Below are 23,524 nucleotides of genomic sequence, written 5' to 3'. Positions count from 1 at the left end.
AGGAAGGAGAGCTTTGGCATTTTAAAATATAATTGGTGCTGAGAGCGCTTTCTTGATCAGGTATAGGATGGAAGTTGGTCTCTCTCTGCCCAGTGCCTGGAAAGCAGACCAGACTGAGGAGGGAGAGTCAGGGGCCCCTGGGGCTCTGCCTTCTGCCAGCCCTTGGCGTCTGAGAACTCCAGGCCTCTGTTTCTTTCCTCTAAAATAGGGATTAATATGCTCCAGTCCCCTTCCTAGGTTTGGTGTGAGCATCAGTTGGGAAGAAGCCAGAGAAAGCTTTTTTGGTAATTGCAGGGCACTGTTCAGATGCGGGGAGGTGTGTTAGTGCCTTCTGTGTGCAGCTAGAATTTGGAGCTGGAGGTGGATGCCAGGCTGGGCGAAGCGAGCTGAGGGGGACGCCCGTTGTTGCAAGCAGGCCTGGCATTTTCTGCTTCAGCTCAGCGTCAGCGTCTTGCCAGACAGGTTAATGGTGGTCTTAAACACCCCCGCTCCTCTGCCCCTCTCCCCAGGCAGCTCTGCTCTGCAGCACCCGCCCCTACACCCCATTAATGGCCTCTTCTCCCCTTCGCCGAGGCCTGGCTTGTGACCCGGGCAGCCGCGGCCGCTGCGGTGCCATCCCTTCGGGCCGGAGGCTCCGTGCAGCCCGGGGAGCGCCGAGTGCTAGTTAATAAATGGCCTTTTGTGAGGAAGGTCAATTGAAGTGACGGTAGAAACGCTGTTAAGAGTAATTTGCAGTCAGAAAATATGTAATTCAGGGCAAGCGGCTCTGAATGATTGCCTCTGCCATGGATATCTTGGGCGTTTCTCATTAAAAGCTTCCTTTGCTGGTGGTGGCGCTTTCCTCCGCCGCCCCGGTGAGGAGTCATTTGTCTGTATTTCACAAAGGCTGCTGGATCCCCCAGGGCACTGCCACTGGGGGTGTGTGTGGGGGGTGGGGGGGAGGCGTGCATCTGAGATGCTCAGTGCTAATGCCCTGCCCGCCGCATCCTCCCAGCCTGCAGGCCCGCCGCTCGCTGGCCAGCTCCTTTGTCTGCTCGGGAGGCCGCCCGCAGCCATCTTGGGGCCCGGTGCCCGGCTGCCCGGTGCATTGTGGGAGCAGCGGCGTCAGCCTCACCCCCGCCCCCGCCCCCCCGCAACTTGCTCGCGCTGCAGAGCAGGAGGGTGGTTGGTACCTGGACCGGGATGCAGTGACCCGAGGACCGGGCATCTCTCAGCTAATATTTCTTATTTATTCCCATGCTCCCCCACCCCCACCTCAGATAGTAGAGGCAGCACTATCTTAATAATAATAATAAAAAAACTTACCTCTCATGTTCTTTATTAAATTCACAGCATGATATTTTAGCACTGGCAGAATTCAGTGCCTTCTGTTAATGAGTTGTTAATTGCAAAGCATTTCGGTAACCAACAGTAGGTATACCAGCATTTTGCTAATCGCAGCGATGTTATTTCCATGTTAACCAAGAATACTGAGTTTTCCAAGTGAAGTACTTTTTGATCAGTGTTTGCTTTGGATTGCGCTGGTGCAGATAGTTCTAAACTTTCCTAACTGGGGGCGTCCCTACGGATTCATTCAGTAAATATTCACTTAGTGCCTACTGTGTGCAGGAAGCACTGAGCCCTGTTCTTTATGCAGATAAACCTGCCTGGTAAATGAGATCTGAAAATAGAAAAAGATTCAATGATGCGGTGTGATGTCCTGCCCCCCGCCCCCCGCCCTTTACTTCCGGAACCTTATTTTCAGTAGAATTAAGTAAAGCTTAACTTAGTTTGGCTTTTTTCATAAACAGAAGCTGAGACTGTGGCTGCTGCCAGGCGCTTCCTAGCCTTGATCAGGGAATTAGCTCCCTGGCACTGACGAGTCTGTTTACGGAGTCTTTCGTGGGTTCCAGGGAAGCTGATTACACGGTGACTTGCCTACAGCACTCTGGTTGTTGCTGCCTAGGAGGCTGTAGTCATTTTTAATGGCCTCTGCCTTTTCTGATTCTAGGCTGAGAACTTAACAATATTCCTACTGGCTGCCTAGTTAGACAAGAGTGTTTGGTTTGCTTTAGCAGTAGTAACCAGCCTTGAGAGATCTGACAGACCTACAACCAGTGCAATGTAATTGCTGCAGAAGGAGGTAGAATTTAACTTGCTCTTTTCCACTGCTGGTCCTTTTAAAAGCTCTAGAAGTCATTTACATAAGGTGTTCCCATTTTATTTGCTTTCTGGTGCACTGCCACTCGAGCTGCCCATACCCAGTGCTCTCTATATTCTGCTGGTCTCCTCCAGTCACATCAGGAGGCAGGCAGCAGCAGAATAATAATTTCATTTCCCTCCCTTTCTCCCAGTGTCCAACAAGAATTACAGCCATTGTTAGTGTTTAGCTTTGAGTAAGTGTCCACATGACCCTAGGATTAAACACAACAAAGGGACCCTCCAGTCCTCTTGGGAACAGCAGTAACCACATTTCTGGCCGATTACACTGGACCTTTGTGTCCCTCACCCACTCTTCTCCTCTGCTTTTCGTTGAGGGCCTACTGTGTGCCGGGGGACCTCTCCAGGCCCTTTGTTTACGGGATTCCCTTAGCTCTCAGAGCAGCTCTGCCCCTGTCAGTGTCCTGAACCTTTGCTTGCTCACTCACCAGCTGTAAGTCATGGAGCCTGGACTCCATTGCCTTGCTGTGGCCTCCATGACCAGAGCACTTTCCTCTATGTGTTCACAAAACTCTGCCTCCCCAACAGCCCACCCTTGGATGTAGTCGTGGCTGTAGGTTTGGAGGGCTGATCTTCCGCCAGGAGATGCAGTGAGGGGGAGAGATGGAAGGTGTTGCTAGATTTAGCCATGTCTGATTTATCCTCAGAGAAGCTGCTCGTATCTCTATGGAAGTCAGACAGCTGGGCAGGAGAGTGTTCAAAACTAACTTGAGAAGACCAGGGCCTGGAGATGACTTGAATTCTTTTTTTTTTTAAATAGAATATTTATTTATGTATTTGGCTGTGCCAGGTCTTTGTTGGGGTACATGGGATCTTTGATCTTTGTTGAAGCACGTGAACTCTTAGTTGTGGCATGCAGGATCTAGTTCCCTGACCAGGGATCGAACCCAGGCACCCTAGCATTGGGAGCGCAGAGTCTTAGCCACTGGACTACCAGGGAAATCCCTACTTGAATTCTTAGTCTGAGGAAAGGGTCAAGTGAAGCCAGGGCTCCCTTAGCTGGTCCAGGTATGTGAAGCTGAGTTTAGGATATTTGCCCCAGGATTCTGGTTCTGTTTGAGACTTTGTATTGCTCACTTTAAATGCTCTGTTTGAATTTTACGCTTTCTTTTTCCTGTTTGGAATTAGGAGCAAACCACCATGCCTGAAGTCAAAGACCTTTCAGAAGCCTTGCCAGAGACGTCAATGGATCCCATCACAGGAGTCGGGGTGGTGGCTTCTCGGAACCGAGCCCCGACAGGCTACGACGTGGTAAGTCAAGATTCACTGATTTGGCAAATATTTGTTTCCTGTGTTCAAGAGCCTCTGAATGTTGTGTGTAAGATGTTTTTCTGCACTCTAGGAACTTAAACAGGAAGGGAAAGCACCACCAGCGGCAAGGCGTGGGGAGTGTCCTGGCTGGGAAGCAGATGAACTGAGCCCATCTGGGCTGTTGCTTGGCCTTAGCTGGGTCATTTGACCTCTGTGATGGTCATCTTCACATTCTATAAAATTAAGGGGTTGGATTAGTTGATTCCCAAAGTCATTTCTAGTTGTGACATTTCATGAAAAGAATCCAAGCATCTGAAAGACCCTTGGTTGTCATAGATTGTCTTATATAAATGTTATAAATATATTGACATGCATTTATATAGCTTCTTACAGTTTACAAAGCAGTTTCTCCCACCCATGAACTCAGCTGGCTCTCCCAATTCCCTGGAGGCCGGGAGGGCAAGTTGCCTTCCGTCCACTGTGCTGATCGGGAGAACACAAGCTCTGAGAAGGGAAGTAATGGAGGCCCAGCGCTCGAGAGTGGTGAATCAGGTGAATCAAGTCTATCACCACGATTTAGTAGAGAATTGGCTTTGCTTTTCAGCAGATGTCTATGGTGGTGTTCAGTAGTACCGATGGCTGGAATTAATTATATTGTTTTTTCAGTAGATAAATTCCGACTTGGGTGGGGCTTAAAATGTTCAGAGGAACTATTGGGAGGCTTTAGTTAACAGTGACTATTGTCATGTGTTCTGAACTTCTAAGGTGGACTTTTTTTTAAAATTAATTATTTATTTATTTTTGGTTGTGCTCGATCTTCATTGCTGTGTGAAGGCTTTTCTGTAGTTGTGGTGAGCAGGGACTGCGATCTAGTTGTGGTGTGAGGGTGTCTCTCTGCAGTGGCTTCTCTTGTAGCAGAGCACAGGCTCTAGGGCACGCGGGCTTCAGTAGTTGTGGCACATGGCTTCGTTGCTCCATGGCATGTGGGATCTTCCCGGATCAGGGCTCGAACTTGTGTCTTATGCATTGGCGGGTGGATTCTTTACCACTGAGCCACCAGGGAAGCCCCTAAGGTGGTCTTATTTTCCACTTTCCTTATTTTGTTTGACGATGGAGGATGAAATGGTTGGATGGCATCGCCGACTCAATGGACACAAGTTTGGGTAAACTCCGGGAGCTGGTGATAGACAGGGAGGCCTCGCGTGCTGTGGTTCATGAGGTCGCAAAGAGTCGGACACAACTGAGAAACTAAACTGAACTGAACTGATTTTGTTTGGGATGACGTTTTATTCTTGCTCATTGAAAATGTATACCCAGAATACATAAGAGTAAAAGAATATAAGTCTCATTCGTCAGCACTGAAAACCTGACACGGTGATAAAATCAGTCTCTGACATGAGGTGTGAGTTGGCGGGGCATGCCATGCCTAGTCCAAAAGAAGCCCTAAGGCAGGGTTTCTCACCCTTGGCATTACTGACATCTTGGGCCAGTAGTATGTGGTGGGGCGGTCCCATGCATGGCGGGGATGGCATCCCTGGCCTCTTGCCGCTCGATGCTGATAGCCCCAACCCCCAAGGTGTGACAGCCAACAATGTGTTCAGACTTGCACAAGTCCCCAGGCGGAGGGGGCAGGCAGGCAAAATCAGCCCCATGGTGAACAGTGCCTGTTGCATCAGCCCACGCCGACTCCCATGTGAGGAAGGGGGAGCCTGTTACAATCCTCCACATCACTGCTGCTGGAAAGCTTATAAACATTTTTAAAGTGAACAAACAGGGGAATCTTTTTTTTTTTTTTACAAAGATTTGAGTCTTACCTGCTGCCTGACTTCAAAGCACTGTTTGAATGTATAACTTGCCATAAAATAGAATCATTAGGTATGGCTTTGTGCCATAAAACTCTTGGGGAAGCTAATAAAAATGTTCCTGATTTGAGAAGCCCAAGTGTCTTTTGATGAATTAGATATGAAGCAGCGCGTCATGAATCAGGGCAGGGGCTTGGTGCGCGCCTGTCTCTGGGAGGACTGTCTCCAGGGTGACTCTCCGGGTGGGGGGCGGGGCTGGGGGTGGAAACCCGGGTCTCCTGGCTGTTCCCTTGTGTGGGTCTGTGTCTTTAACATTCTGCTGGCCCCTTCGGGGTCACCGTGAATGCCGGGCGAGTGGGCGGCAGATGGCCTTTGATAGTCTGGTTTTCTGAAAGTCTTGGTGAGTCTGACAGGAGCAGAATCTATCCCTATCATTTTCTCCTAACGTTGAGCTCAGGGCAGAAGAGCGCGGTGTCAACTGAGTGAGATTAATAAGCACATTTCACGGTGGGGCTGCACCCGGCATTATCGTGAAAGGTGAGCAGGCCAGGAGGCTCCAGAGGGTCAGCTCAGCAATTACCCAGCCTCCACACGCCGAGACCGAGTGTCCGAGCTCCTCCAAAAGCCCTTCTGGGGAGAGATGCTGGAGTCCTCTCTTTGTGCTGACAGCCAGACTCTTCTCAGACAAGCATCTGCTTCCTCAGAGGTCTGAGTCTCAGTTCAAGGGGAATGGGGGAGGACACCCCCCTTCCCTTTATCCAGAGTTTAGTGGGAGGTCGACATCCAAACCGAAGTGCCTGGCTTTTGGCCATGGCCAGGCTGCAGAGATGCCGAAACAGAAGTGCGGTGGCCGAAGAAGGCTCTGCTGTGGACCATGGCCGGGGCCTCTCCGGCATGTGCTGGAGGCTTAATCTCTCCGTGTGCTCAGAGCACGCGAAGTACCGTGACACGCAGACCGGAGAGTGGATGCCAGATGGACCACTGACCCTCAGTGGCACAGCCATTTTAAAATGAGCAGAGGCCCTGGTGCTGCTTGAAGTAAAAGATACCAAGTGTTTGTTTATAAAAATTGAATTTGACAACTTCTCTGCCGGTCAGGGGATGGTTCCTCAGGTAGGGGCTGGGGATCACTTGCTAAACTTCTCAGTTTACTGTCCCTGTTTCTGTAGCCGCCTCTGAAATAGCCTCCCCTTCCTGCCCGGCAGCCACAGGCTCAGATCTAGAACGTTGTTGCCGAGGCCCAGGTCCGTCCTCTGGCCCCTCCCTGCCCGGCCTCTGCCCTCTCCTGGCTGCCTTCATTCCCCCTGACAGCGGCATTTAGAACTGCCAGGTGTGGGATCCCAGCCAAACTGAGTCTTGGCCTCCGAGAGACTTGGAGATTTTTTTTGTCTTTTTCTTCACTGTGCTCTGAGAGCTCCTTCCTTCCCTTCCTGAGAAACCCTGAGTGCAAATGGGAGTCTTTGTGGCATGGTGACCCAGAAGTGAGTTTATCACCTCGTTCAAGGACTGTTCCCAGATGCCAAGGTGGGGGGTTCTCGAGCTTTGGAGGGCCTCAGTCCTCTGGAGAACCCCACACCCCAGATTTCTGCTGCAGCAGGTCTGGGGTGGGGCTGAGAGTTTGCATTCTAACCAATTGCCTGCTGATGTCGATGCTGCTGGTTCAGGGGCCACACTTTGAGAACTGCTGGTCTAAGTTAAGTCATTCTTAAATAATTTGTACCTGTGGACCCCACAAGTCTAACTCAGGAAGGGCTGTGCTAGCTTTTCCTGTTGATTTTCGATGTGTCCTGATTTAGAGTTTAGAAAGTCTCAGGGGATGTGTGTATGTGTTTGTGGGTTTTTAAAAAATACAAATGAGATGGTACCATCTCTACTCTCATAACTTAAAAAATTTATTGTGGGTTTAGCTCGATATCAGTCTATATAGATGTATCTATCACCTCCTCTTAATAATGCATATTTATTGTTTGGCTGTTTCATAGGTGGTGCTAGCAGTAAAGAATCTGCCTGCCAATACAGGAGACATAAGAGAAGTGGGTTCAATCCCTGGGTTGGGAAGATTCCCCTGGAGAAGGCTATGGCAACCCACTCTAGTATTCTTGCCTGGAAAATCTCCTGGACAGAAGAGCCTGGCAGGCTACAGTCCATAGTTTCACAAAGAGTCAGACAGGACTGAAGTGACTTAGCACACACGCACACCAAAATTTGGTTAATAATTCAGTATTGAAGAATATTGAATTTGTTCCCATTTTTGTTTTTAATGCAGTAAACAACACCCTTGTGTCTGTATTTTGGCATGGTCATCCTATTAGTGCCGTAGAATAATTTCATAGGTTGAAATTACTGGGTCAGAGTGTTCACATTTTAAACTTGATAAGTGGTGCCTATTGTCTGCGAAAAATGTTGTTACATTTTCTGTTTCTGTTCTCACTCAAGCAAGCGTTGAGTAAAGTGAAATTTGGGGGCTGGGGGATGTATTGATCAAGCCCCCCTCCCTCCAGACTCTGTATCCAGTTTCCATCACCAGTAAGTCCAGGCAGACCTCCAGGGGTGAGGGCCTGGGCAGTAAGCAGTAAGTGGTAGCCATGGATCTTCTCCCTAAGAGGGTCCTCCTCTCAGACAACCAGAGAGAGGATAGATACCCAAACCCTTTAACTTGGCACAGGTGTCTTCTAGTCTCACCTTCTTCTCTCTTCTCCTCCAACCTCATCAAACCTCTAGTTTCTCACATTTGGAATAAGCAACAACTTTCTACCATCAAACCATCAAACCCACTTTGCCCATATTTTCAAAATTCCTGTGTTCCCACCTTTTTGGATAAAATTTTTCTCATCCTTCAGGACCCAGTTTGAAAACTCCTTGGTGAGGCTTTTCCTGATGTTATGCATTTATTGCTTCTCACTTTGGCTTCACAGGTGTTTGTTGACCCCCTACTATTGTGCAGAAGCCCCGGGAATTCCAGTATCCTGGGAGGGGTTCCATCATGTGAAAGGGGAAAGGTGAGAGATGAGGTAGCGGGGGCGGATAAGGTCAGGTCACACCAGAGGATTATAAGCTACACGAAGGCATTGGCCATTATTTTGAGGGTGGTAGGAGTTATTAAAGGACTTTAAGGAAAAGGTTCTTATATTTGTATTTTTAAAAGTTTCCTTGATGTGTGTAGAAGAAGTAATTGGAGGGCATAGCTATTGAGTCAGGGGGCTCAGTTTGTAGGGTCTGTGTTGGTGCAGGGTGAGAGGGTAGAAACCTAACCCATTGACAATGGGGGAACATGGGGCCTGGGGACCCAAATGCACATTCTTTCACAGAAAAGAAATAGGCTGAATGTTGGGAGATGGGTGCAGAGGTGAAGAAAGGGAAGGACCAGAGTGACACGAAGGGTATCTTGCTAAGCAGCTGGGCGGATGTTGATGCTCTCTGTTGAGATGGGAACGTAGATAACCAGGTAGATTGAGGGTGGAGGAGGACTGTTGGTTCGGTTCTGGACACACTGAGCTTGGGGTGCTCATGTGATATCTGGGTAGGGATGTTGAGCAGCCCTAGGTCTGAAGTCTGGGGAGATGTCTGAGTGTTATCATCCCATGGCAGACCCTGTGGCGTCACAGAGATGGTCCTGTCACCTCAGACTCCTCGTCAGAGTCCGCTACAGCATCACCAATTAGGGGTGGGGGGAAGGAGGCACTCGGGGGGCTGGGGCTGAGCATCCAGAGAGGTGGATGGAAAATCAGTAAGAAACTGGGGGAAAATGAGTATTTCTAGAAGGGGTGGTCAGTCTTAGTCAAAGCTCTGTAAGGGGTAAATAAAATGAGGCTGAACTGTTTCTGTTGGGCTCAGTTACAAGAAGGTGCTTGTGAACTTGGTGGTAGGCTCAGAAGGCTGCCAGTGGATTTGAAAGGTCCACCTGAAGTGGGAGGTGAGGGTACAGATGCCTTTAAAGAAGGGAGGATGGCAGCTAGACGATGCCTTGGGATCAGGAGTCTTCTTGCCTTTGTTTAAAGGTGGGCAGGTGTTGAGTGTGTTTAGTCGGTGATAGGAAGGAAACCGCAGTGAGGACAGTTGACGATACAAGAGAGCAGGGTGCTGTCTGATGAAGCAAGTCCCCCGAGGAGCCAAGGACTTGGTGTCCAGAGACTGGTCAGAGAAAAGCCCAGGAAGTCGTGTGTTTTTAAAATTAATTAATTTTTGACTATGCTAGATCTTCTTTGTCGCCTGCCGGCTTTCTCTAGTTGCGGCGAGCTGGGGCTCCTCTTCGTTGTGGGGTGTGGGCTTCTCATTGCGGTTGCTTCTCTTGTTGGGGAACGCAGACTCGAGAGCACAGGCTCAGGAGTTGCGGTGCACGGGCTTAGTTGCCCCTTGGCACGTGGGATCTTCCCAGACTGGAGATCGAGCCTGTGTCTCCTGCGTTGGCAGGCAGATTCTTACTCAATGGACCACCAAAGATGTCCCAGGAGGTTGCGTTTGTGTCATTCTTGCTCCTTCCCTGGGCTGCGTGCTGGGAAGCCAGCCTTGGTCGTGGCCTCTGACCAGCAAATGGGCCCCCGAGGGCCGTGCATGGACTGGTCCTCCCCTAGGTCTTTACTTCTCATTTCTTCTGTGCTTCCCCTTCGCCCACTTCCTTTCTCTCAACACTCCCATTTATTTCTGGAACTGATTAGACAGCAAAGCATTTCTTATAAACTGCTGGACCTGAATAGTTTATATATTTGAGATTTCCTAAATAATGGGAAATTATTCAGATTCCGATGCTTAAACTGCCAAATGAGAGGGACCTCGGGGGTGCTAGGAGAGGTCAGCTTCCCCTCTGGGCCTGTGGACTGTTGTCTAGTGCCATACAGAAGGATAAGTTTAAAGTGAAGGATGAGTTTAAACCTGCAAGTGAAGTTCAACCTACGAAAGTGGAGAAAGAAAAAAGTAATTCTCCAACTGCTGAAGCTAATTCAAGCACATTGGTATTTTTATATATAACTCAAGAAATTTTAAAAAGTCAGTGAAGACATGTGAAGATAGTCATGATATCTAATTAAAAACATATGGTAGATATCAGGTGGACATAATCACACGTCCGGCCTGAGCAGAGCTGTTACGTGAGTCTCCAGAAAGCTGATGTTGTGGGGAGGCCCAGGCCAGGCAGGAAGACCACCCCACTCCTCAGGGCCAGAGGATAGGAGAGCCGTGCCCTCCTGCCCACCCTCAAAGCTCTGGCTCCATGAAGCAGATGGAGAAGCAGGTGCGGCAGCCTCTTCCCACTGCCCCGAGCTCCCGCCCCACGTGGCTTCGCTGCCCAGGGCCTGCTCCCGAGGGCGGAAATGACCGCAGACCCGAGTCCCACCACGCGCTGGTTCATTTTCAGAACCAAAGCTAGTTTTCATAAAAGGCACCAGCTGTTCCTCCCTTTTGTTTTGTAGGAAAATAACATGAAACTGAGATTCACTGAAAACACAGAAGGTGACTTTATGGCCAGCCCGTGGGCCTTTGTTTCCCATGGCCTGGATTAGCCAGCTTCGGTAACAGCATCGTCCTGCACCTTCCTGGGTGCCCTGCCGAGCCCTGGCCAGTGGAGCTGCAGCGGGTGGCTGGGCAGGGCCACTTAGATGTGCACATGCCTGGCTTCCAGGAGGGGTGTGCGAGGCAAGCATCGCTGTTGTCAGGATGACTCTCAGAGATCCTGGCTTAAATTGCCTCCTTCTAGGCTGCTCTCCCCCACTAAGTATGCATTTTGGTTTTGACCCAAAGACTGTTCTTGCTAATGACTTGTTCCATAGTCGGGTCAGTGGGAAAGGAGAGAGGGCCTGGGGGGCACTGCAGCGTGTTGGCACTCCATCTTGCTCACTGCAACCTCCTATTCACCATTTACAAAGGCTTCTGACAAAGAAACCTCACATAGCGGATCAATGGGAAAGAAGAGGGACTTGCTTTAATCTTTGTTTCGCTTTTTTCGTCAAACTTTTAATTTTGAGATAATTAGATTCACATGCAATTGTAAGACATACTACAGGGAGAGCTTGTTTTTAACCTGTTTCCCCCCAACGGTAACATCTTGCAAACTCTAGTAGAGCATCATAACCAGGATACAGACAGGGATACGGTCAAAATACAGAACAGTTCACTTCTAAAGCGTACTGCCTGGGATTTTATTTTTATTCGGGTGTGGTGAAGCCAACAGATCAGCAGAACCCTGCCGTTGGAAGGAGAATTTATTCTCACAGTTCAAGAGGAGGGATCCATCCGTGCCACGCAGGGCCACACGGGGAGGCACCAGGGGTTGGTCAGCAGTCAGAGGGAGGGAGAAGCAGGCCTGGGCAAGAGCCTTCTTTGTGGCTTCTGTGGGGAAGGCAAGGCAAGGGCAGCATAAGCAGATTTAGGATTGTCTAGTTTAAACAATTTCAGCTCGCTCTGGGCTTTAAGGGTGGCCTTAGTTGTCAGATAGCTAGCCTTGGTGTGCTTTAGGGCAGGGAGAGAGTGTTTCAGAGTGAAGGAGCCTGAGAAAAGAGGGCAGGTGGGCATATGGCCTCAGGATTGGTTGGTCTGCACATCAAATTGTGTTCTCTCTCTGCTGCTGCTGCTAAGGCGCTTCAGCCGTGTCCGACTCTGCGCGACCCCATAGACGGCAGCCCACCAGGCTCCCCCGTCCCTGGGATTCTCCAGGCAAGTACACTGAAGTGGGTTGCCATTTCCTTCCAGTGCATGAAAGTGAAAAGTGAAAGTGAAGTCGCTCAGTCGTGTGTGACTCTTTGCGACCCCATGGACTGCAGCCCACCAGGCTCCTCCATCCATGGGATTTTCCAGGCAAGAGTACTGGAGTGGGGTGCCATCGCCTTCTCTGGTGTTCTGTCTCTAGGAATTAACTAACTCCTCTTTAACCAGTGACAACCACTAATTTGTTCTCCATTTCTATAATTTTGTCTTTTCAGGAATATTATATGAATGGAATCATATACCATGTAATATTTTGCAAGTTTTTTTGTTATGTTTTCAAAAACTCAGCATAACTCTCTGGAGATTTCACCTAGAAAATCTATTGCGTATGTCAATAGTTTGTTCCTTTTTATTGCTGCATAGATTTAATTGATATGACTGCAGCGCAAATTGTTTAACGATTTACCCATTGAAGGACATCTTGGTTGTTTATCCAATTTGGAGCTATCATGATTAAAGCTGCTATAAATGCTTGTGCACAGGTTTCTGTGTTAACATGCCCTTTCATTCCTTTGGGATAAATGCCTATGAGTGTACTTGCTGGTCATATGGTAGTTGGATATTCAGTTTTTTAAGAAAATGCCAAACTGCTTTCCTGCGTGGCTGGTAACCTTTTACATTTCTACCAGTTTTGCCACTTCTTTTCCAGCATCTTTTACTGTCAACATTTTTTTTTTTTTTTTGGTTTTAGCCATTCTGATAGGGTTGTGGTAATAATGCATTTGGTTTTCATTTATGTTCATCTAGTAGCTAATGATGTTAAAGATCTTTTCCTGTGCTTATCTGCCATCTCTGTTTCTTCAGTGAAATGTTGTTGCTTCATTTCTTACTCATTTTCTAATTGGACTGTTTGGTTTTTACTGTTGAGTTTTAAGAGTTCTTTGTATGTTATAGATGTGAGTCTTGTTTGGAAACATTTTCTTCTAGTTTTCACTTGTCTTTTTATCTTATCAGGATCTTATATAGAGCAAAAGCTTTAAATTTTGATGATATCCAATTTATCAGTTTATCAATCATATTTTTGGTGTTAAGTCTTACAACTTAGTCTAGCCTTGGATCCTGGAGATTTTCTCTTACATTTTTTCTACACGTTTTACAGTTTTACATTTAAGTCTGTGTTAAATTTTGACTTAGTTTTTATATAAGGTGTGGATTTAGGTCAGAGTTCTTATTTTCCTCAATGCATGAACAGGTGCTCCCGTACCATTTGTTGGAAGTTGAATTGCTTTTGAACCTTTATAAAAAAAATCAATCGGGCATATTTGTGTGACTCTCCATTCAGTTTTATTTTATTTATTACTAAACTGTTTATTTATTACTAAACTGTTGTTTATTCCTCTGCCAATACCACTCAGTATTGATTGTTGTAGCTTTATAGTAAGTTTTGAAATTGGGTAAAATGTTTTCTCCAACTTTATACTGCATTTAAGGTATTGTTTTTAGCTATTCAAGTTCCTTTGTCTTTCCATATAAATTTTAGAGTAATCTTACTGGAATTTAGATGGAAATTAATGTGTAAAAGGGGCTGTGGACCGACAGGGAGGTGGTTCCTTATACCAGCAACAAGCAGCTCTCAGACGCCACCTGTAGGTGCCCTGTAAGTGAACAGTTCTGACACTGTCTACCTGGAAATAGCATCCGAGTGCACAGGTCAAGAGCTCAGTCCCACAAGACTGCACCACCCCTCCCCCTCAAACTTCGGTGCTAACCACCAGCCCAGATGGTCGCCTGTGTGTCTAACCAATTGGCTGTAATTCAGGGGTTCCAATGACCTCATTCCTTAGGTTCAATTAATTTGCTAAAGTGACTTACAGAACTCAGAGAAACATTTTACTTACTAGATCATTGGTTTATTATGAGAGGATATAACTCTGGAACAGCCAGATGGAAGAGTTTATAGAGCAAGGTATATGGAAAGGGTGAGGACCTTCCATGCTGTCTTTCCTAGCATGCAACTCTCCCCAAATCTCCTATGTTCACTAACCTGGAAGCTCTCCGAACCTCATCCTTTTGGGTTTTTAAGGATGCTTCCTTACATGGGTATGACTGATTAAATTAATGCCCATTGGTAACTGATTCAGCCTCTAGCCCCGCTCGCCTTCCTGGAAATCAGGGAATAGGACTAAAATCTCCAACCCTTTATTCATGGTTGGTTTCCCTGGCAACCAGTCCCCACCTTTAGGTGCTTTCCAGAAGTTACCACATTAACATTAACCCAGTTGTGAAAAGGGACTTGTTACAAATAACAAGACACATACTTCACTTTTATGGCTCTGAAGTGATTGCAGGAACTAAGGAGAAGAGACCAAATATTCTGACAAGGGACTTCCCTGGCAGTCCGGTGGTTGAGACTCCGTACTTACACTGTAGGGGCCATGGATTTGATCCCTGGCTGGGGAACTAAGATCCTGTGTGCTGCATGGCATGGCCAAAATTTCTTTTTAAAATATATGTTATGACACAAGATGCTCCCATTGCTCTTATTATTAGGAGATTCCAAAGGTTTTGGGAGCTCTGAGCCAGGAACTGTGGGTGAAGACTAAAGATGTATTTTTTATTATAAATCACATTATCACAACCTTAAATTTGTACATAAATTTGAGGAGACTTCACATCTTTATTATGTTATGTCTTACAACTCATGAACATAGTATGTCTCTCCATTTATTTATTACTTTTAAAATTACTTTCAGCAGCATTTTGTAGATTCAAGCAGATAAGCTTTGTATGTGTTTTGGTTGATTTAAGCCTAAATGCTCAATTTTTTTATTTTGAACAATTGTTAATGGAATTGTATTTTTAATTTTGATGTCCATGTGTTCATTGCTATTATATAGAAATATTGCAGTAGAATTGAGTTTTGTATGTTTGTTTTTGCTGAATTTTAAGACCTTGCTGAACTCACTTATTAGTGTATATTCCTTGGGATATCTCTGTAGACTATCACATCATCCTTTTTTCCTTTCTAGCCAGTATGTCTTTTATTTCTCTTTCTTGCTTTATTGTAATAAACTTCGAGCACTATTTTGATAAGAGTGGTAAGAGTAGATATCTTTGCTTTATTCTTGATCATAGGGGGAAAGCATTCAGTCTTTCACCATTAAGTATAACATTAGCTGTGGGGTTTTATTTTTTATAGATGCTCTTTATCAAGTTGAGAAAGTTTCTTTTCCTGTTTTTCTAAGAATTTTTATTATGAATGGGTATTGAATTTTGTCAAATGCCTTTTTTGCATTGATATATCATGTGATTTTTTTCCTTTAGCCTGTTAACATGGTGAATTACATTGATCTTTAAAGAATGAACCAGTCTTGCATCCCTTGAATAATTCCCAATCAGTCATGGTATATAATTAGTTTTATTTATTGCTGAATTTTCTTTCCTAATATTTTGTTTAGGATTTTTGACTCTGTACTCATGAGGGATGCTTATCTGTAATTTCCTTTTTGTACCATTTTTATCTGGTTTGGTATACTGGATTCATAAAATGAATTTTATGGGAGAGATTATGTAGAATTGGTATTAATAAAATGTTGTTGTTATTGTTCAGTCACTCAGTTGTGTCCGACTCTTTGCGACCCCACGGACTGCAGCAAACCAGGCTTCCCTGCCCTTCACCATCGAGTTTGCTCAAACTCATGTCCATTGAGTCGGTGATGCCGTCCAGCCATCTCGTCCTCTGTTGCCCCCTTTTCCTCCTGCTCTCAGTCTTTCCCAGCATCAGAGCCTTTTCCAATCAGTTGGCTCCTCACATCGTTTCGGCTTTGGCTCAGCCTCTTCATTCCTTCTGCAGCTATTTCTCTGCTCTTCTCCAGTAGCATATTGGGCACCTACCGACCTGGGGTGTTCATCTTTCAGTGTCATATCTTCTTGCCTTTTCATACTGTTCATGGGGTTCTCAAGGCAAGAATGCTGAAGTGGATTGCTATTCCCTTTTCCAGTGGACCACGTTTTGTCAGAACTCTCCACCATGACCTGTCCGTCTTGGGTGGCCCTACATGGCATGGCTCGTAGTTTCACTGAGTTACAGAAAGCTTTGATCCATGTGATCATATTGGCTAGTTTTCTGTAATTGTGGTTTTCAATCTGCCTGCCCTCTGATGGATTGAGGATAAGAGGCTTGGATAGGCTTTAAACATTAGGTCAAATTGTCTGGTGAGGTCTGGACCTGGAGATTCATTTTTTGAAAGTTTTAAAATGATGAATTCTGTTTTCTTACTAGCTATAGGACTAGTCAAATAATGTATTTCATATTGGGTAAGTTGTGATAATTTGTGTTTTTCAAGGACTTGACCTATTTCATCCAAGTTACCAGATTCACGTGTGTAGAATTATTCGTAGCATTCCTTTATTGTCCTTTTGATGTCTGCAAAGTCTATAATAATACTCTGTGTTTCTGATATTAATAGTTTGTCTTCTCTCTTTTTCTTTATCTGTCTTCCTAGATAGAAGTTTGTCAATTTTATTAATATTTAAAGCAATTTTTCTTTATTTCATTGTATTTTCTATATTGTGTTTTCAAATTCATTGGTTTCTGCTTTTATCTTTATTATTCCTTTCCTTCTGCTTGCTTTGAATTTATTTTACTCTTTTTCTCGATTCTTGAGGTAGGAGCTTACATTATTGATTTAAGAGTCTTCTTCATTTCTAATATATGCATTTAGTGCTTAAGAATTTCCCTCTCAGCACTGCTTAAGCTGTATCCCACAAATTTTCATATGCTTTATTTTTGTTTTCATTCTCTCCAATATGTTTTTTAAATTTCTCGTTAGAGTTCTTTGACCCATGGATTATTTAGAATTGTGTTGTTTAGTTTCCAAGAATTTAGAGACTTCATAATCTTTCGGTTATTGATTTCTAGTTTGATTCCACTGTGATTGGTGAACATGCTCTGAATGATTTCAGTTCTTTTCAATTAGTTGAGGTTTGTTTTATCACCCATGAAATGGTCCATTTTGGCATGTATTCATGGTTACTTGAAAAGACTGTGTAGTCTTCTGTTACTGAGTGGGATTTTCTTTAAATATCAAGTAGATCCTTTTGGTTGGTAGTGCTGTTTGTGTTCCTTGGTATCCTTGCTGATTTTCTGTCCAGTTATTTTATTAATTTTTGAGAAAGGAAAGTCTCAAATTGTAATTTTGGAATTGTGGTTTTTTCCTTTCATTTGTATCAGTTTTTTTCTTCACATATTTTTCAGCATTATTGTTTGGTGTACACTTACCATTTAGGATTGCTATGTCTTTTTGGTGTATTGAGCATTTTATCATTATATAATATCCATTTCTGTCTGATAATTTTCTTGGCTCTGAAGTCTGTTTTGTCTGATATCAGTATAGCTATTCCTGCTTCCTTTTTATTAAAGTTTTCATAATATATCTTTTTCCATACTTTTATTTTCAACTTGCCTATAGAATTAGGTTTGAAATGAGTTTCTTGTAGACATCACATAATTGGATCAAAGGTTTAAATCTCCTTTGCCACTCTGTCTTTTATTGATATGGTAAGGCTTAAAGCTGCCATTTTATTTTTTATTTTCTAGGGTTTTTTTCCCCAGTCTTTTTCTCCTGACTTCTGTGAGTTACTTGAACATTTTTTAGAATTTCACTTTTAGCTTATCTGTTTCTGGGTGCACTTCTCTGTATAGCACTTTCAGAGGTTGCTCTAGGTGTTGCATTTTGTTTGTGTGTACGTGTGTATCTTGTAACAGTCTCCTGGTGACATCATTTTACTGGTTTATATGAAGTGTAGAACCTTCACTCTCTTTTATATCCTTTTGTTATTGTTGTTCAGTCGCTAAGTCATGTCAGGCTGCTTGTGACCCCATGAACTGCAGCACACCAGGCTTCCCTGTCCATCACTATCTCCCTGAGTTTCCTCAGACTTATGTCTGTTGAGTCAGTGATGCCATCCAGCCGTCTCATCCTCTGTCACCCGCTTCTCCTCTTGCTGTCAGTCTTTCCCAGCATCAGAGTCTTTTCCAATGAGTCAGCTCTTCACATCAGGTGGCCAAAGTATTGGAGCTTCAGCTTCAGCATCAGTCCTTCCAGTGAATATTCAGGGTTGATTTCCTTTAGGATTGACTGGTTTGATCTCCTTACGGTTTGAAAACGTCAGTTCTTCGGCACTCAGCCTTCCTTACGGTCCAACTCTCACATCCATACATGACTACTTTTACTTTCCCTCATTTGTAAATATGGTTATCTTAAATATTTCTTCTACATAAATATAGAACCATGTCAGCAGTGTTAAATTTTTGTTTCTAATTATCAAACATAATTTAAGAAATTCAAGAGGAGTGAAAAGTCTATTTTATTTGCTCATATTTTTGCTTGGCATATTTTTTCTTCCTACCCAATGTTTCAAAGTTCCTTCTTTTACCATTTGTTTTCTGCTTAGTGAGTGTCCTTTAAGCCTTTGTTTTAGAGTATGTCTGCTGGAGACAGATTCACTTAGTTTTCCTTTATCTGAGAATGTCTATTTCTTGTTCGTTCGTGAAGGATATTTCACTGGATATAGGATTCTGGGTTGATAGTTCTTTTAGCACTTGAAAAAGGATATGCCATTTCCTTCTGGCCACTATGATTACCAGTGAGAAATCTGCAGTCATTCAAATTGTTCTTCCGCTTGTAAGTAAAGTATCATTTTTTCTCAATTCTTCAAAAATTTTTCTTTGTCCTTATTTTTCAGAAGTTTGACTGTGATGTGTCTTGGTGTGGATTTATTTGGATTTATTTATGTGGATTTATTCTGTTTGAAGTTTGCTTACCTTCTTGACTCTGTGGATTTATGCCTGTTGCTAAATTTAAGGAAGTTTTTAGACATTATTTTAAGTACTTTTTCAGGCTCACCCTCTTTCTTCTCTCCTGGAACTCCGATGGCAGGAATGTTATATCTTTTGTTATAGTCCCTTGGGTCCCTGAAACTGTGTTCATTTTTTGTTCAGTCTGTTTTCTCTCTGTTTGTTTTGGATAATTTCTATACTCTTTCTCAGTTCACTGATTCTTTCTTCTCTGTCTTCTGTTCTGCTGTTGAGCCCATCTATTATATTGATTTCAGTTATTGTATTTTTCAGTCCTAAAATTTCATTTTGGTTCTTCTTTTATTTTCTATTTATTTATGAATCTTTATGTTTCTTTGCTGAGACTTTTTGTCTTTTCATCTGCTCCAAGCATGTTCATCATTGATCAGTGAAGCATTTTTACAATGGCTGCTTTAAAATTTTTTTGTTCATTCTGACATCTCTGTCTTCCTGACCTTGGCATATTCATTTTTTTTATTTGTATTCAGTTTGAGATCTTTCTGTTTCTTGGTGATTTTCTTTGATGAGTGAGTTTTGATAGGAAACTGGAAATTTGGGCTACTATGCTACATGACTTTCGATTTCATTTAAACTATCTATTTTATCTGGCTTCTTTTGACGCTGCTCTGATACCTGACAGGATGTAGTAGTCCAGTTTCTCCACTTAGTGACCCCCGAGGAGGTGGGGCTCCTTGTTACTGCTGGATGGAGGTGGGGGTTCTAACTCCCTACCAGGCCTCGCTTAAGTCTTTCTGGCAGGAGTTTCTCAAAACAGCTCCCCTTGTGGCCTCCACTGACATCACAGGGCTGGGGAGCTGGCCTTGGTAGATAATCATGGTGAAAGTCCTGGCTCCCTACTTGGCCTTCCCTGGCACCATCTTGAGGTGTGGGGATGTCTTGTTACAGCTTGGTGAGGGTGGAAGTCTGGGCTCCCTACCTTGGTTTTGCTGGCGTGAGTTGGGGTGAGGCCACTGTATTTTATGTGGTGTTTGGCTGGAATCTGTTACTGCCTGACGGTGTCTGTCTTGCTAGGATGCCCCTCTGGCTAGAGAAAGCGGCTGGTGGGGGTGGGGGGCGTTTTTTGGTCTGTGTCTGTTGCTGTTTCCAGGTTGCTGGCTTCTTTAGCTCCAAGTCAGGGATGTGTCAGGCCGACGGAAACCCAGAAATTCACCACCATGTTGTACCTTGGGTCCCGAGGTCCCTACCTGCTTGCCTTCTTCTCTCACTTTTCAGAGTCCACTTAGGCTTTGTTTCATATAATGTTCAGGGTTTTCAGTTGTATGTAGGAGGAATAGGGAAAAGTATATCTATTCCACACTCCTGGAAGTGGAAGTCCCGGCTTGCTTTAATTTTATGTTAATTCGGGGTTAACTAGAGAATCTGTTTATTTCTAAGCCTGTCAGAAATCTGCCTCCTAAATTTATGATCCAGCCTTACATTACATATGTAGGCAGGAAATACACTATTGCATGCTTGTGATATACTTGTCGGGCTACTCCTTAATGCCTACAAGACTCAAAATGCTTCAGGGACACCTTTCTCAAGTTTTGCGGTCCACATTTACAGTGTTAAGAGGCTGTTTGTGTGAGCATGGTGTGTATCAGGAAGAGATGTGGCTGGAGTTGAGAGCTGTGGGTGGTGAGCTGTGTTTTTGAAAGATCAAAATCACTGAAAGGGAGAGTTGGTACGACGTTTGCAGAGAAGGGAGATGAGTCCTGAAGGGAGCGTCTGCACTGGTTCTTGAATAGGCAGACATCCAGGGGATCTAGTAACCAGCTCTGTTGGTTAACTAGCCCATTATTTGTAAAGTACTGTTTTACCTTAATAACAAGCAACTGTTGTTAACAGTTCGGTCTGTATCCTTCCGATTCTTTTTTTTGTGAATTTGCATATACCTGTTTATATATAGAGAGAAGCTGTATAGTCTAGTGGTCAGAAGCATAGACTCTAACCCTCCAACCTGGGTTCAGATCTTGGCTTCTCCACTTACTAGCTGAGTGACCTTGGTCAGGGTACTCAACCTCTTAGTGCCTCAGTTTCCTTGTCTCTAAAGTGGGGATCAATAACAGAACGTTTCTCAGTTTAATCCTTTCCTGGTGAGGATTAAATGAGCTAATGATGTTCATAGACTAGCCTGAAACAGTGCCTGAGCTATGTAGCTGTTAGTATGTTGTTGTTATTATTATTTGTATAAATGCTATACATACTATTCTTTGACTTTCCTCTTTCCTTGACAGTATGTATAAGAAATCTATCCATGTCATGTCTGGGCAAATATATCAGTCTCATTTTTTCCAAAGGCTGTTTTCCTGCTGGGTAGTAAGTAGCTTGTTAACCCTTTGTTCTGCAAATGAAAACTCAGTTTTTTTTGTTTTTGTAAAGCAATGCTAAGTATCCTGGTACATACATCTCTAGGTGTGCGCTGATGGATCAAAAGATATGTACATTTACAATTTTACTATCAGTAGTTACTATCAGTAGCTTTTCAAAAATGCTTTACCAGTTTATCTATACTCCCAGTAAGTGATTTACAAAAGTTTCTGTTTAACCTCATCCTTACCATCATTATTATCAGTCTTCCTATTTTTATTTTTCCAAACTAGGGGTTTGTGGTATAAATTTGCAGTTCTGTAAATAAGGTTGAGCACCTTTTCATGTTTATTGGCCATTTGTGCTTTTTCTATTAATTTCCTGTTTTTACAGTTGATTCATTTCGTTGGCTTTTTCTTATTGATTTATAGGAATCCCTCATATTTTCTGTTTATTAATTCTTCGTCTGTTATATTTATTACATATATTTTTCTCAGACTATCATTGTCTTTCAAATTTGTTCCTAGTATCAAACTTTGATTGATTCATCTTATCAGTTTTTCACTTTATGTAGTCACATCGGTCAGATTTTTTCTTTATTTTAAAAAAAATATTTATTTTTGGTTGCACTGGATCTTTCTTGCTGCATGTGGGCTTCTAGAGGCTACTGCCTGTTAGAGCGCTCAGGCTTCTCATTGCCATGGCTTCTCTTGTTGTGGAGCATGGACTGTAGGCCCACTGGTCTCAGTAGTTGCGGCTTGAGAGCTCAGTATTTGCAGCACGCAGGCTTGGTAGCTGTGGCTTGTGGGCTCTAGAGCTCAGGCTCAATTGTTGTGGTACATGGACTTAGCTGCTCCATGGCATGTGGGATCTTCCCAGATCAGGGGTCAAACCTGTGTCCCCCTGCATTGGCAGGTAGACTCTTAACCACTGGACTACAAGAGAAGTCCCGGATTTTTTTCTTTTGGGACTTAATGGTTTAAAAGATCTGTCTGGATGCTAAAACTAGTAGGTATAAGTTTTAGGGAAAAAACATATACTTACATAGTCTTGAAGTATCTCTTACAAAATACTAATTACAAAAGAATAAAAGTGGGGAAACCAAGCAGATACCACCTTAAGCAAGTGATATGAGTTAACATTATCAGTGATGAGACAAATCAATAGCATATTCTCTTGATATGATTATAAAATATTACATATATAATATATGTGAGAGGAGAGAAGAGAGAGAAGAAGCAAATACGGTAAAATGTTAACATTTCAGGGAATCTGGGTAGAGGGTATGTAGGAATTTTTTATATTATTTTTGTAAGCTCTAAATCTTACAAAATAAAAATTAAAGATACAGAGCACCTTCCTATCTCAGGATTATAGAAATATTATCCTGTGGTTTTTACTAATACTTCATCTTATCTTATTGATTTGGCTTTTTAAACGTCCAGATTTTATTCTGGAGTACAGTGTAAGGTGGGGTCTAACTTATGTTTTGCAAATGTGTAGCCACTCTCTGAACACCACCTTCTACCTGTCTGATGTGCTTCTGTTGTAAGCTCCATCCTCCAGGGGGTTGTGCTTGAAAAGCTCATTTCCTGACCCAGAGGTAGAACTCTTCTCCTTAGGGACAGGGCCCTTCTGCAAACAACACAGGATGTGAAGCAAACAAAAATATTACAGTCTCCTTCTGACCTCTGCTGACCCCCAGCCAGACCACCAGGGTTGAGGTTATGGAGTAGGGGAGAGATAGCTGCTCTGGCAGTTGGGAGCAGGGTGTCCTGCAAGGAGTACTGGGTAGGCCTTGCCTGTAGGGCTGGGATGTGAGGCCCATGTGCCTTGTCAGTAGGTTTAATAGCAGCTCCAGTAGGCCCAGAGCCAGAAATAACACCCCAGTTTGGTCAAATTATACCACTAACAGCAAATTGTGCCCTCAACATTCAACCCTGACTTTTGTGCTTTAATCTGAACTACTATATTATATCAGTGTAGCAACATCTAGCTTCTAGCTGGAGGCCTGCAGCCATCAACTGATTTAGGAAGCAGTTTGTTGACCAGTCTTGTCACAGGATAGCATTTCCTGGAGTTCCAAAGACGGGAATTTTCCGGACTATTTATTTCTAGGCCCGCTTCTGTTCCTTTAATTTATCTAACCTATTCTTCTACAGTAACATACTGGTTTAGTTACTGAAATTTTACAGCATGTGGGTTTTTTTGAAGTCAGCAATTCCTTGGTTTTCTAAAAATTTACATGAAATTCCTGTAACATAAAATTAACCATTTTAAAGTGAGCAGCTCAGAGGTGTTTCATGCAATCACAGTGTTGTGCAACCATCATCTCTGTGTAGTTCCAGAACATTTGGTCACCCCAAAAGGAAGTCCCTTAAGAAGTCACTGCCTCCCATGTTCTGGTCTCTGGTAACCAGCACTGAGGTTCTGTCTCTATGGGTTTATCTATTCTGGGTATTTTGTT

At 43.8% G+C, this 23,524-nt stretch overlaps 1 protein-coding gene across 20 annotated transcripts in view; it reads left to right on the top strand.

Moving 5' to 3' along the window:
* Window positions 1-23,524, top strand: part of MVB12B (multivesicular body subunit 12B) — a 483,962-nt gene that overhangs the window by 297,327 nt on the left and 163,111 nt on the right. For all 20 annotated transcript variants that reach the window (XR_014051736.1, XR_014051740.1, XR_014051739.1 and 17 more), the window contains one exon: window positions 3,328-3,450. Coding sequence is in view for 16 of the 20 variants with exons in the window: in XM_081484011.1 (XP_081340137.1) it covers window positions 3,328-3,450 (123 nt within the window). In the remaining 4 variants the exon portion in view is untranslated. The remainder of the gene's footprint in view (window positions 1-3,327; window positions 3,451-23,524) is intronic.

The sequence above is a fragment of the Giraffa tippelskirchi genome, chromosome 4, assembly GCF_054371585.1.
Source record: "Giraffa tippelskirchi isolate mGirTip1 chromosome 4, T2T-mGirTip1v1.2.pri, whole genome shotgun sequence".
NCBI lineage: Eukaryota > Metazoa > Chordata > Mammalia > Artiodactyla > Giraffidae > Giraffa > Giraffa tippelskirchi.
Note: the sequence above shows the minus strand (reverse complement) of the source record. Positions and strands in the feature narration are given on the sequence as shown.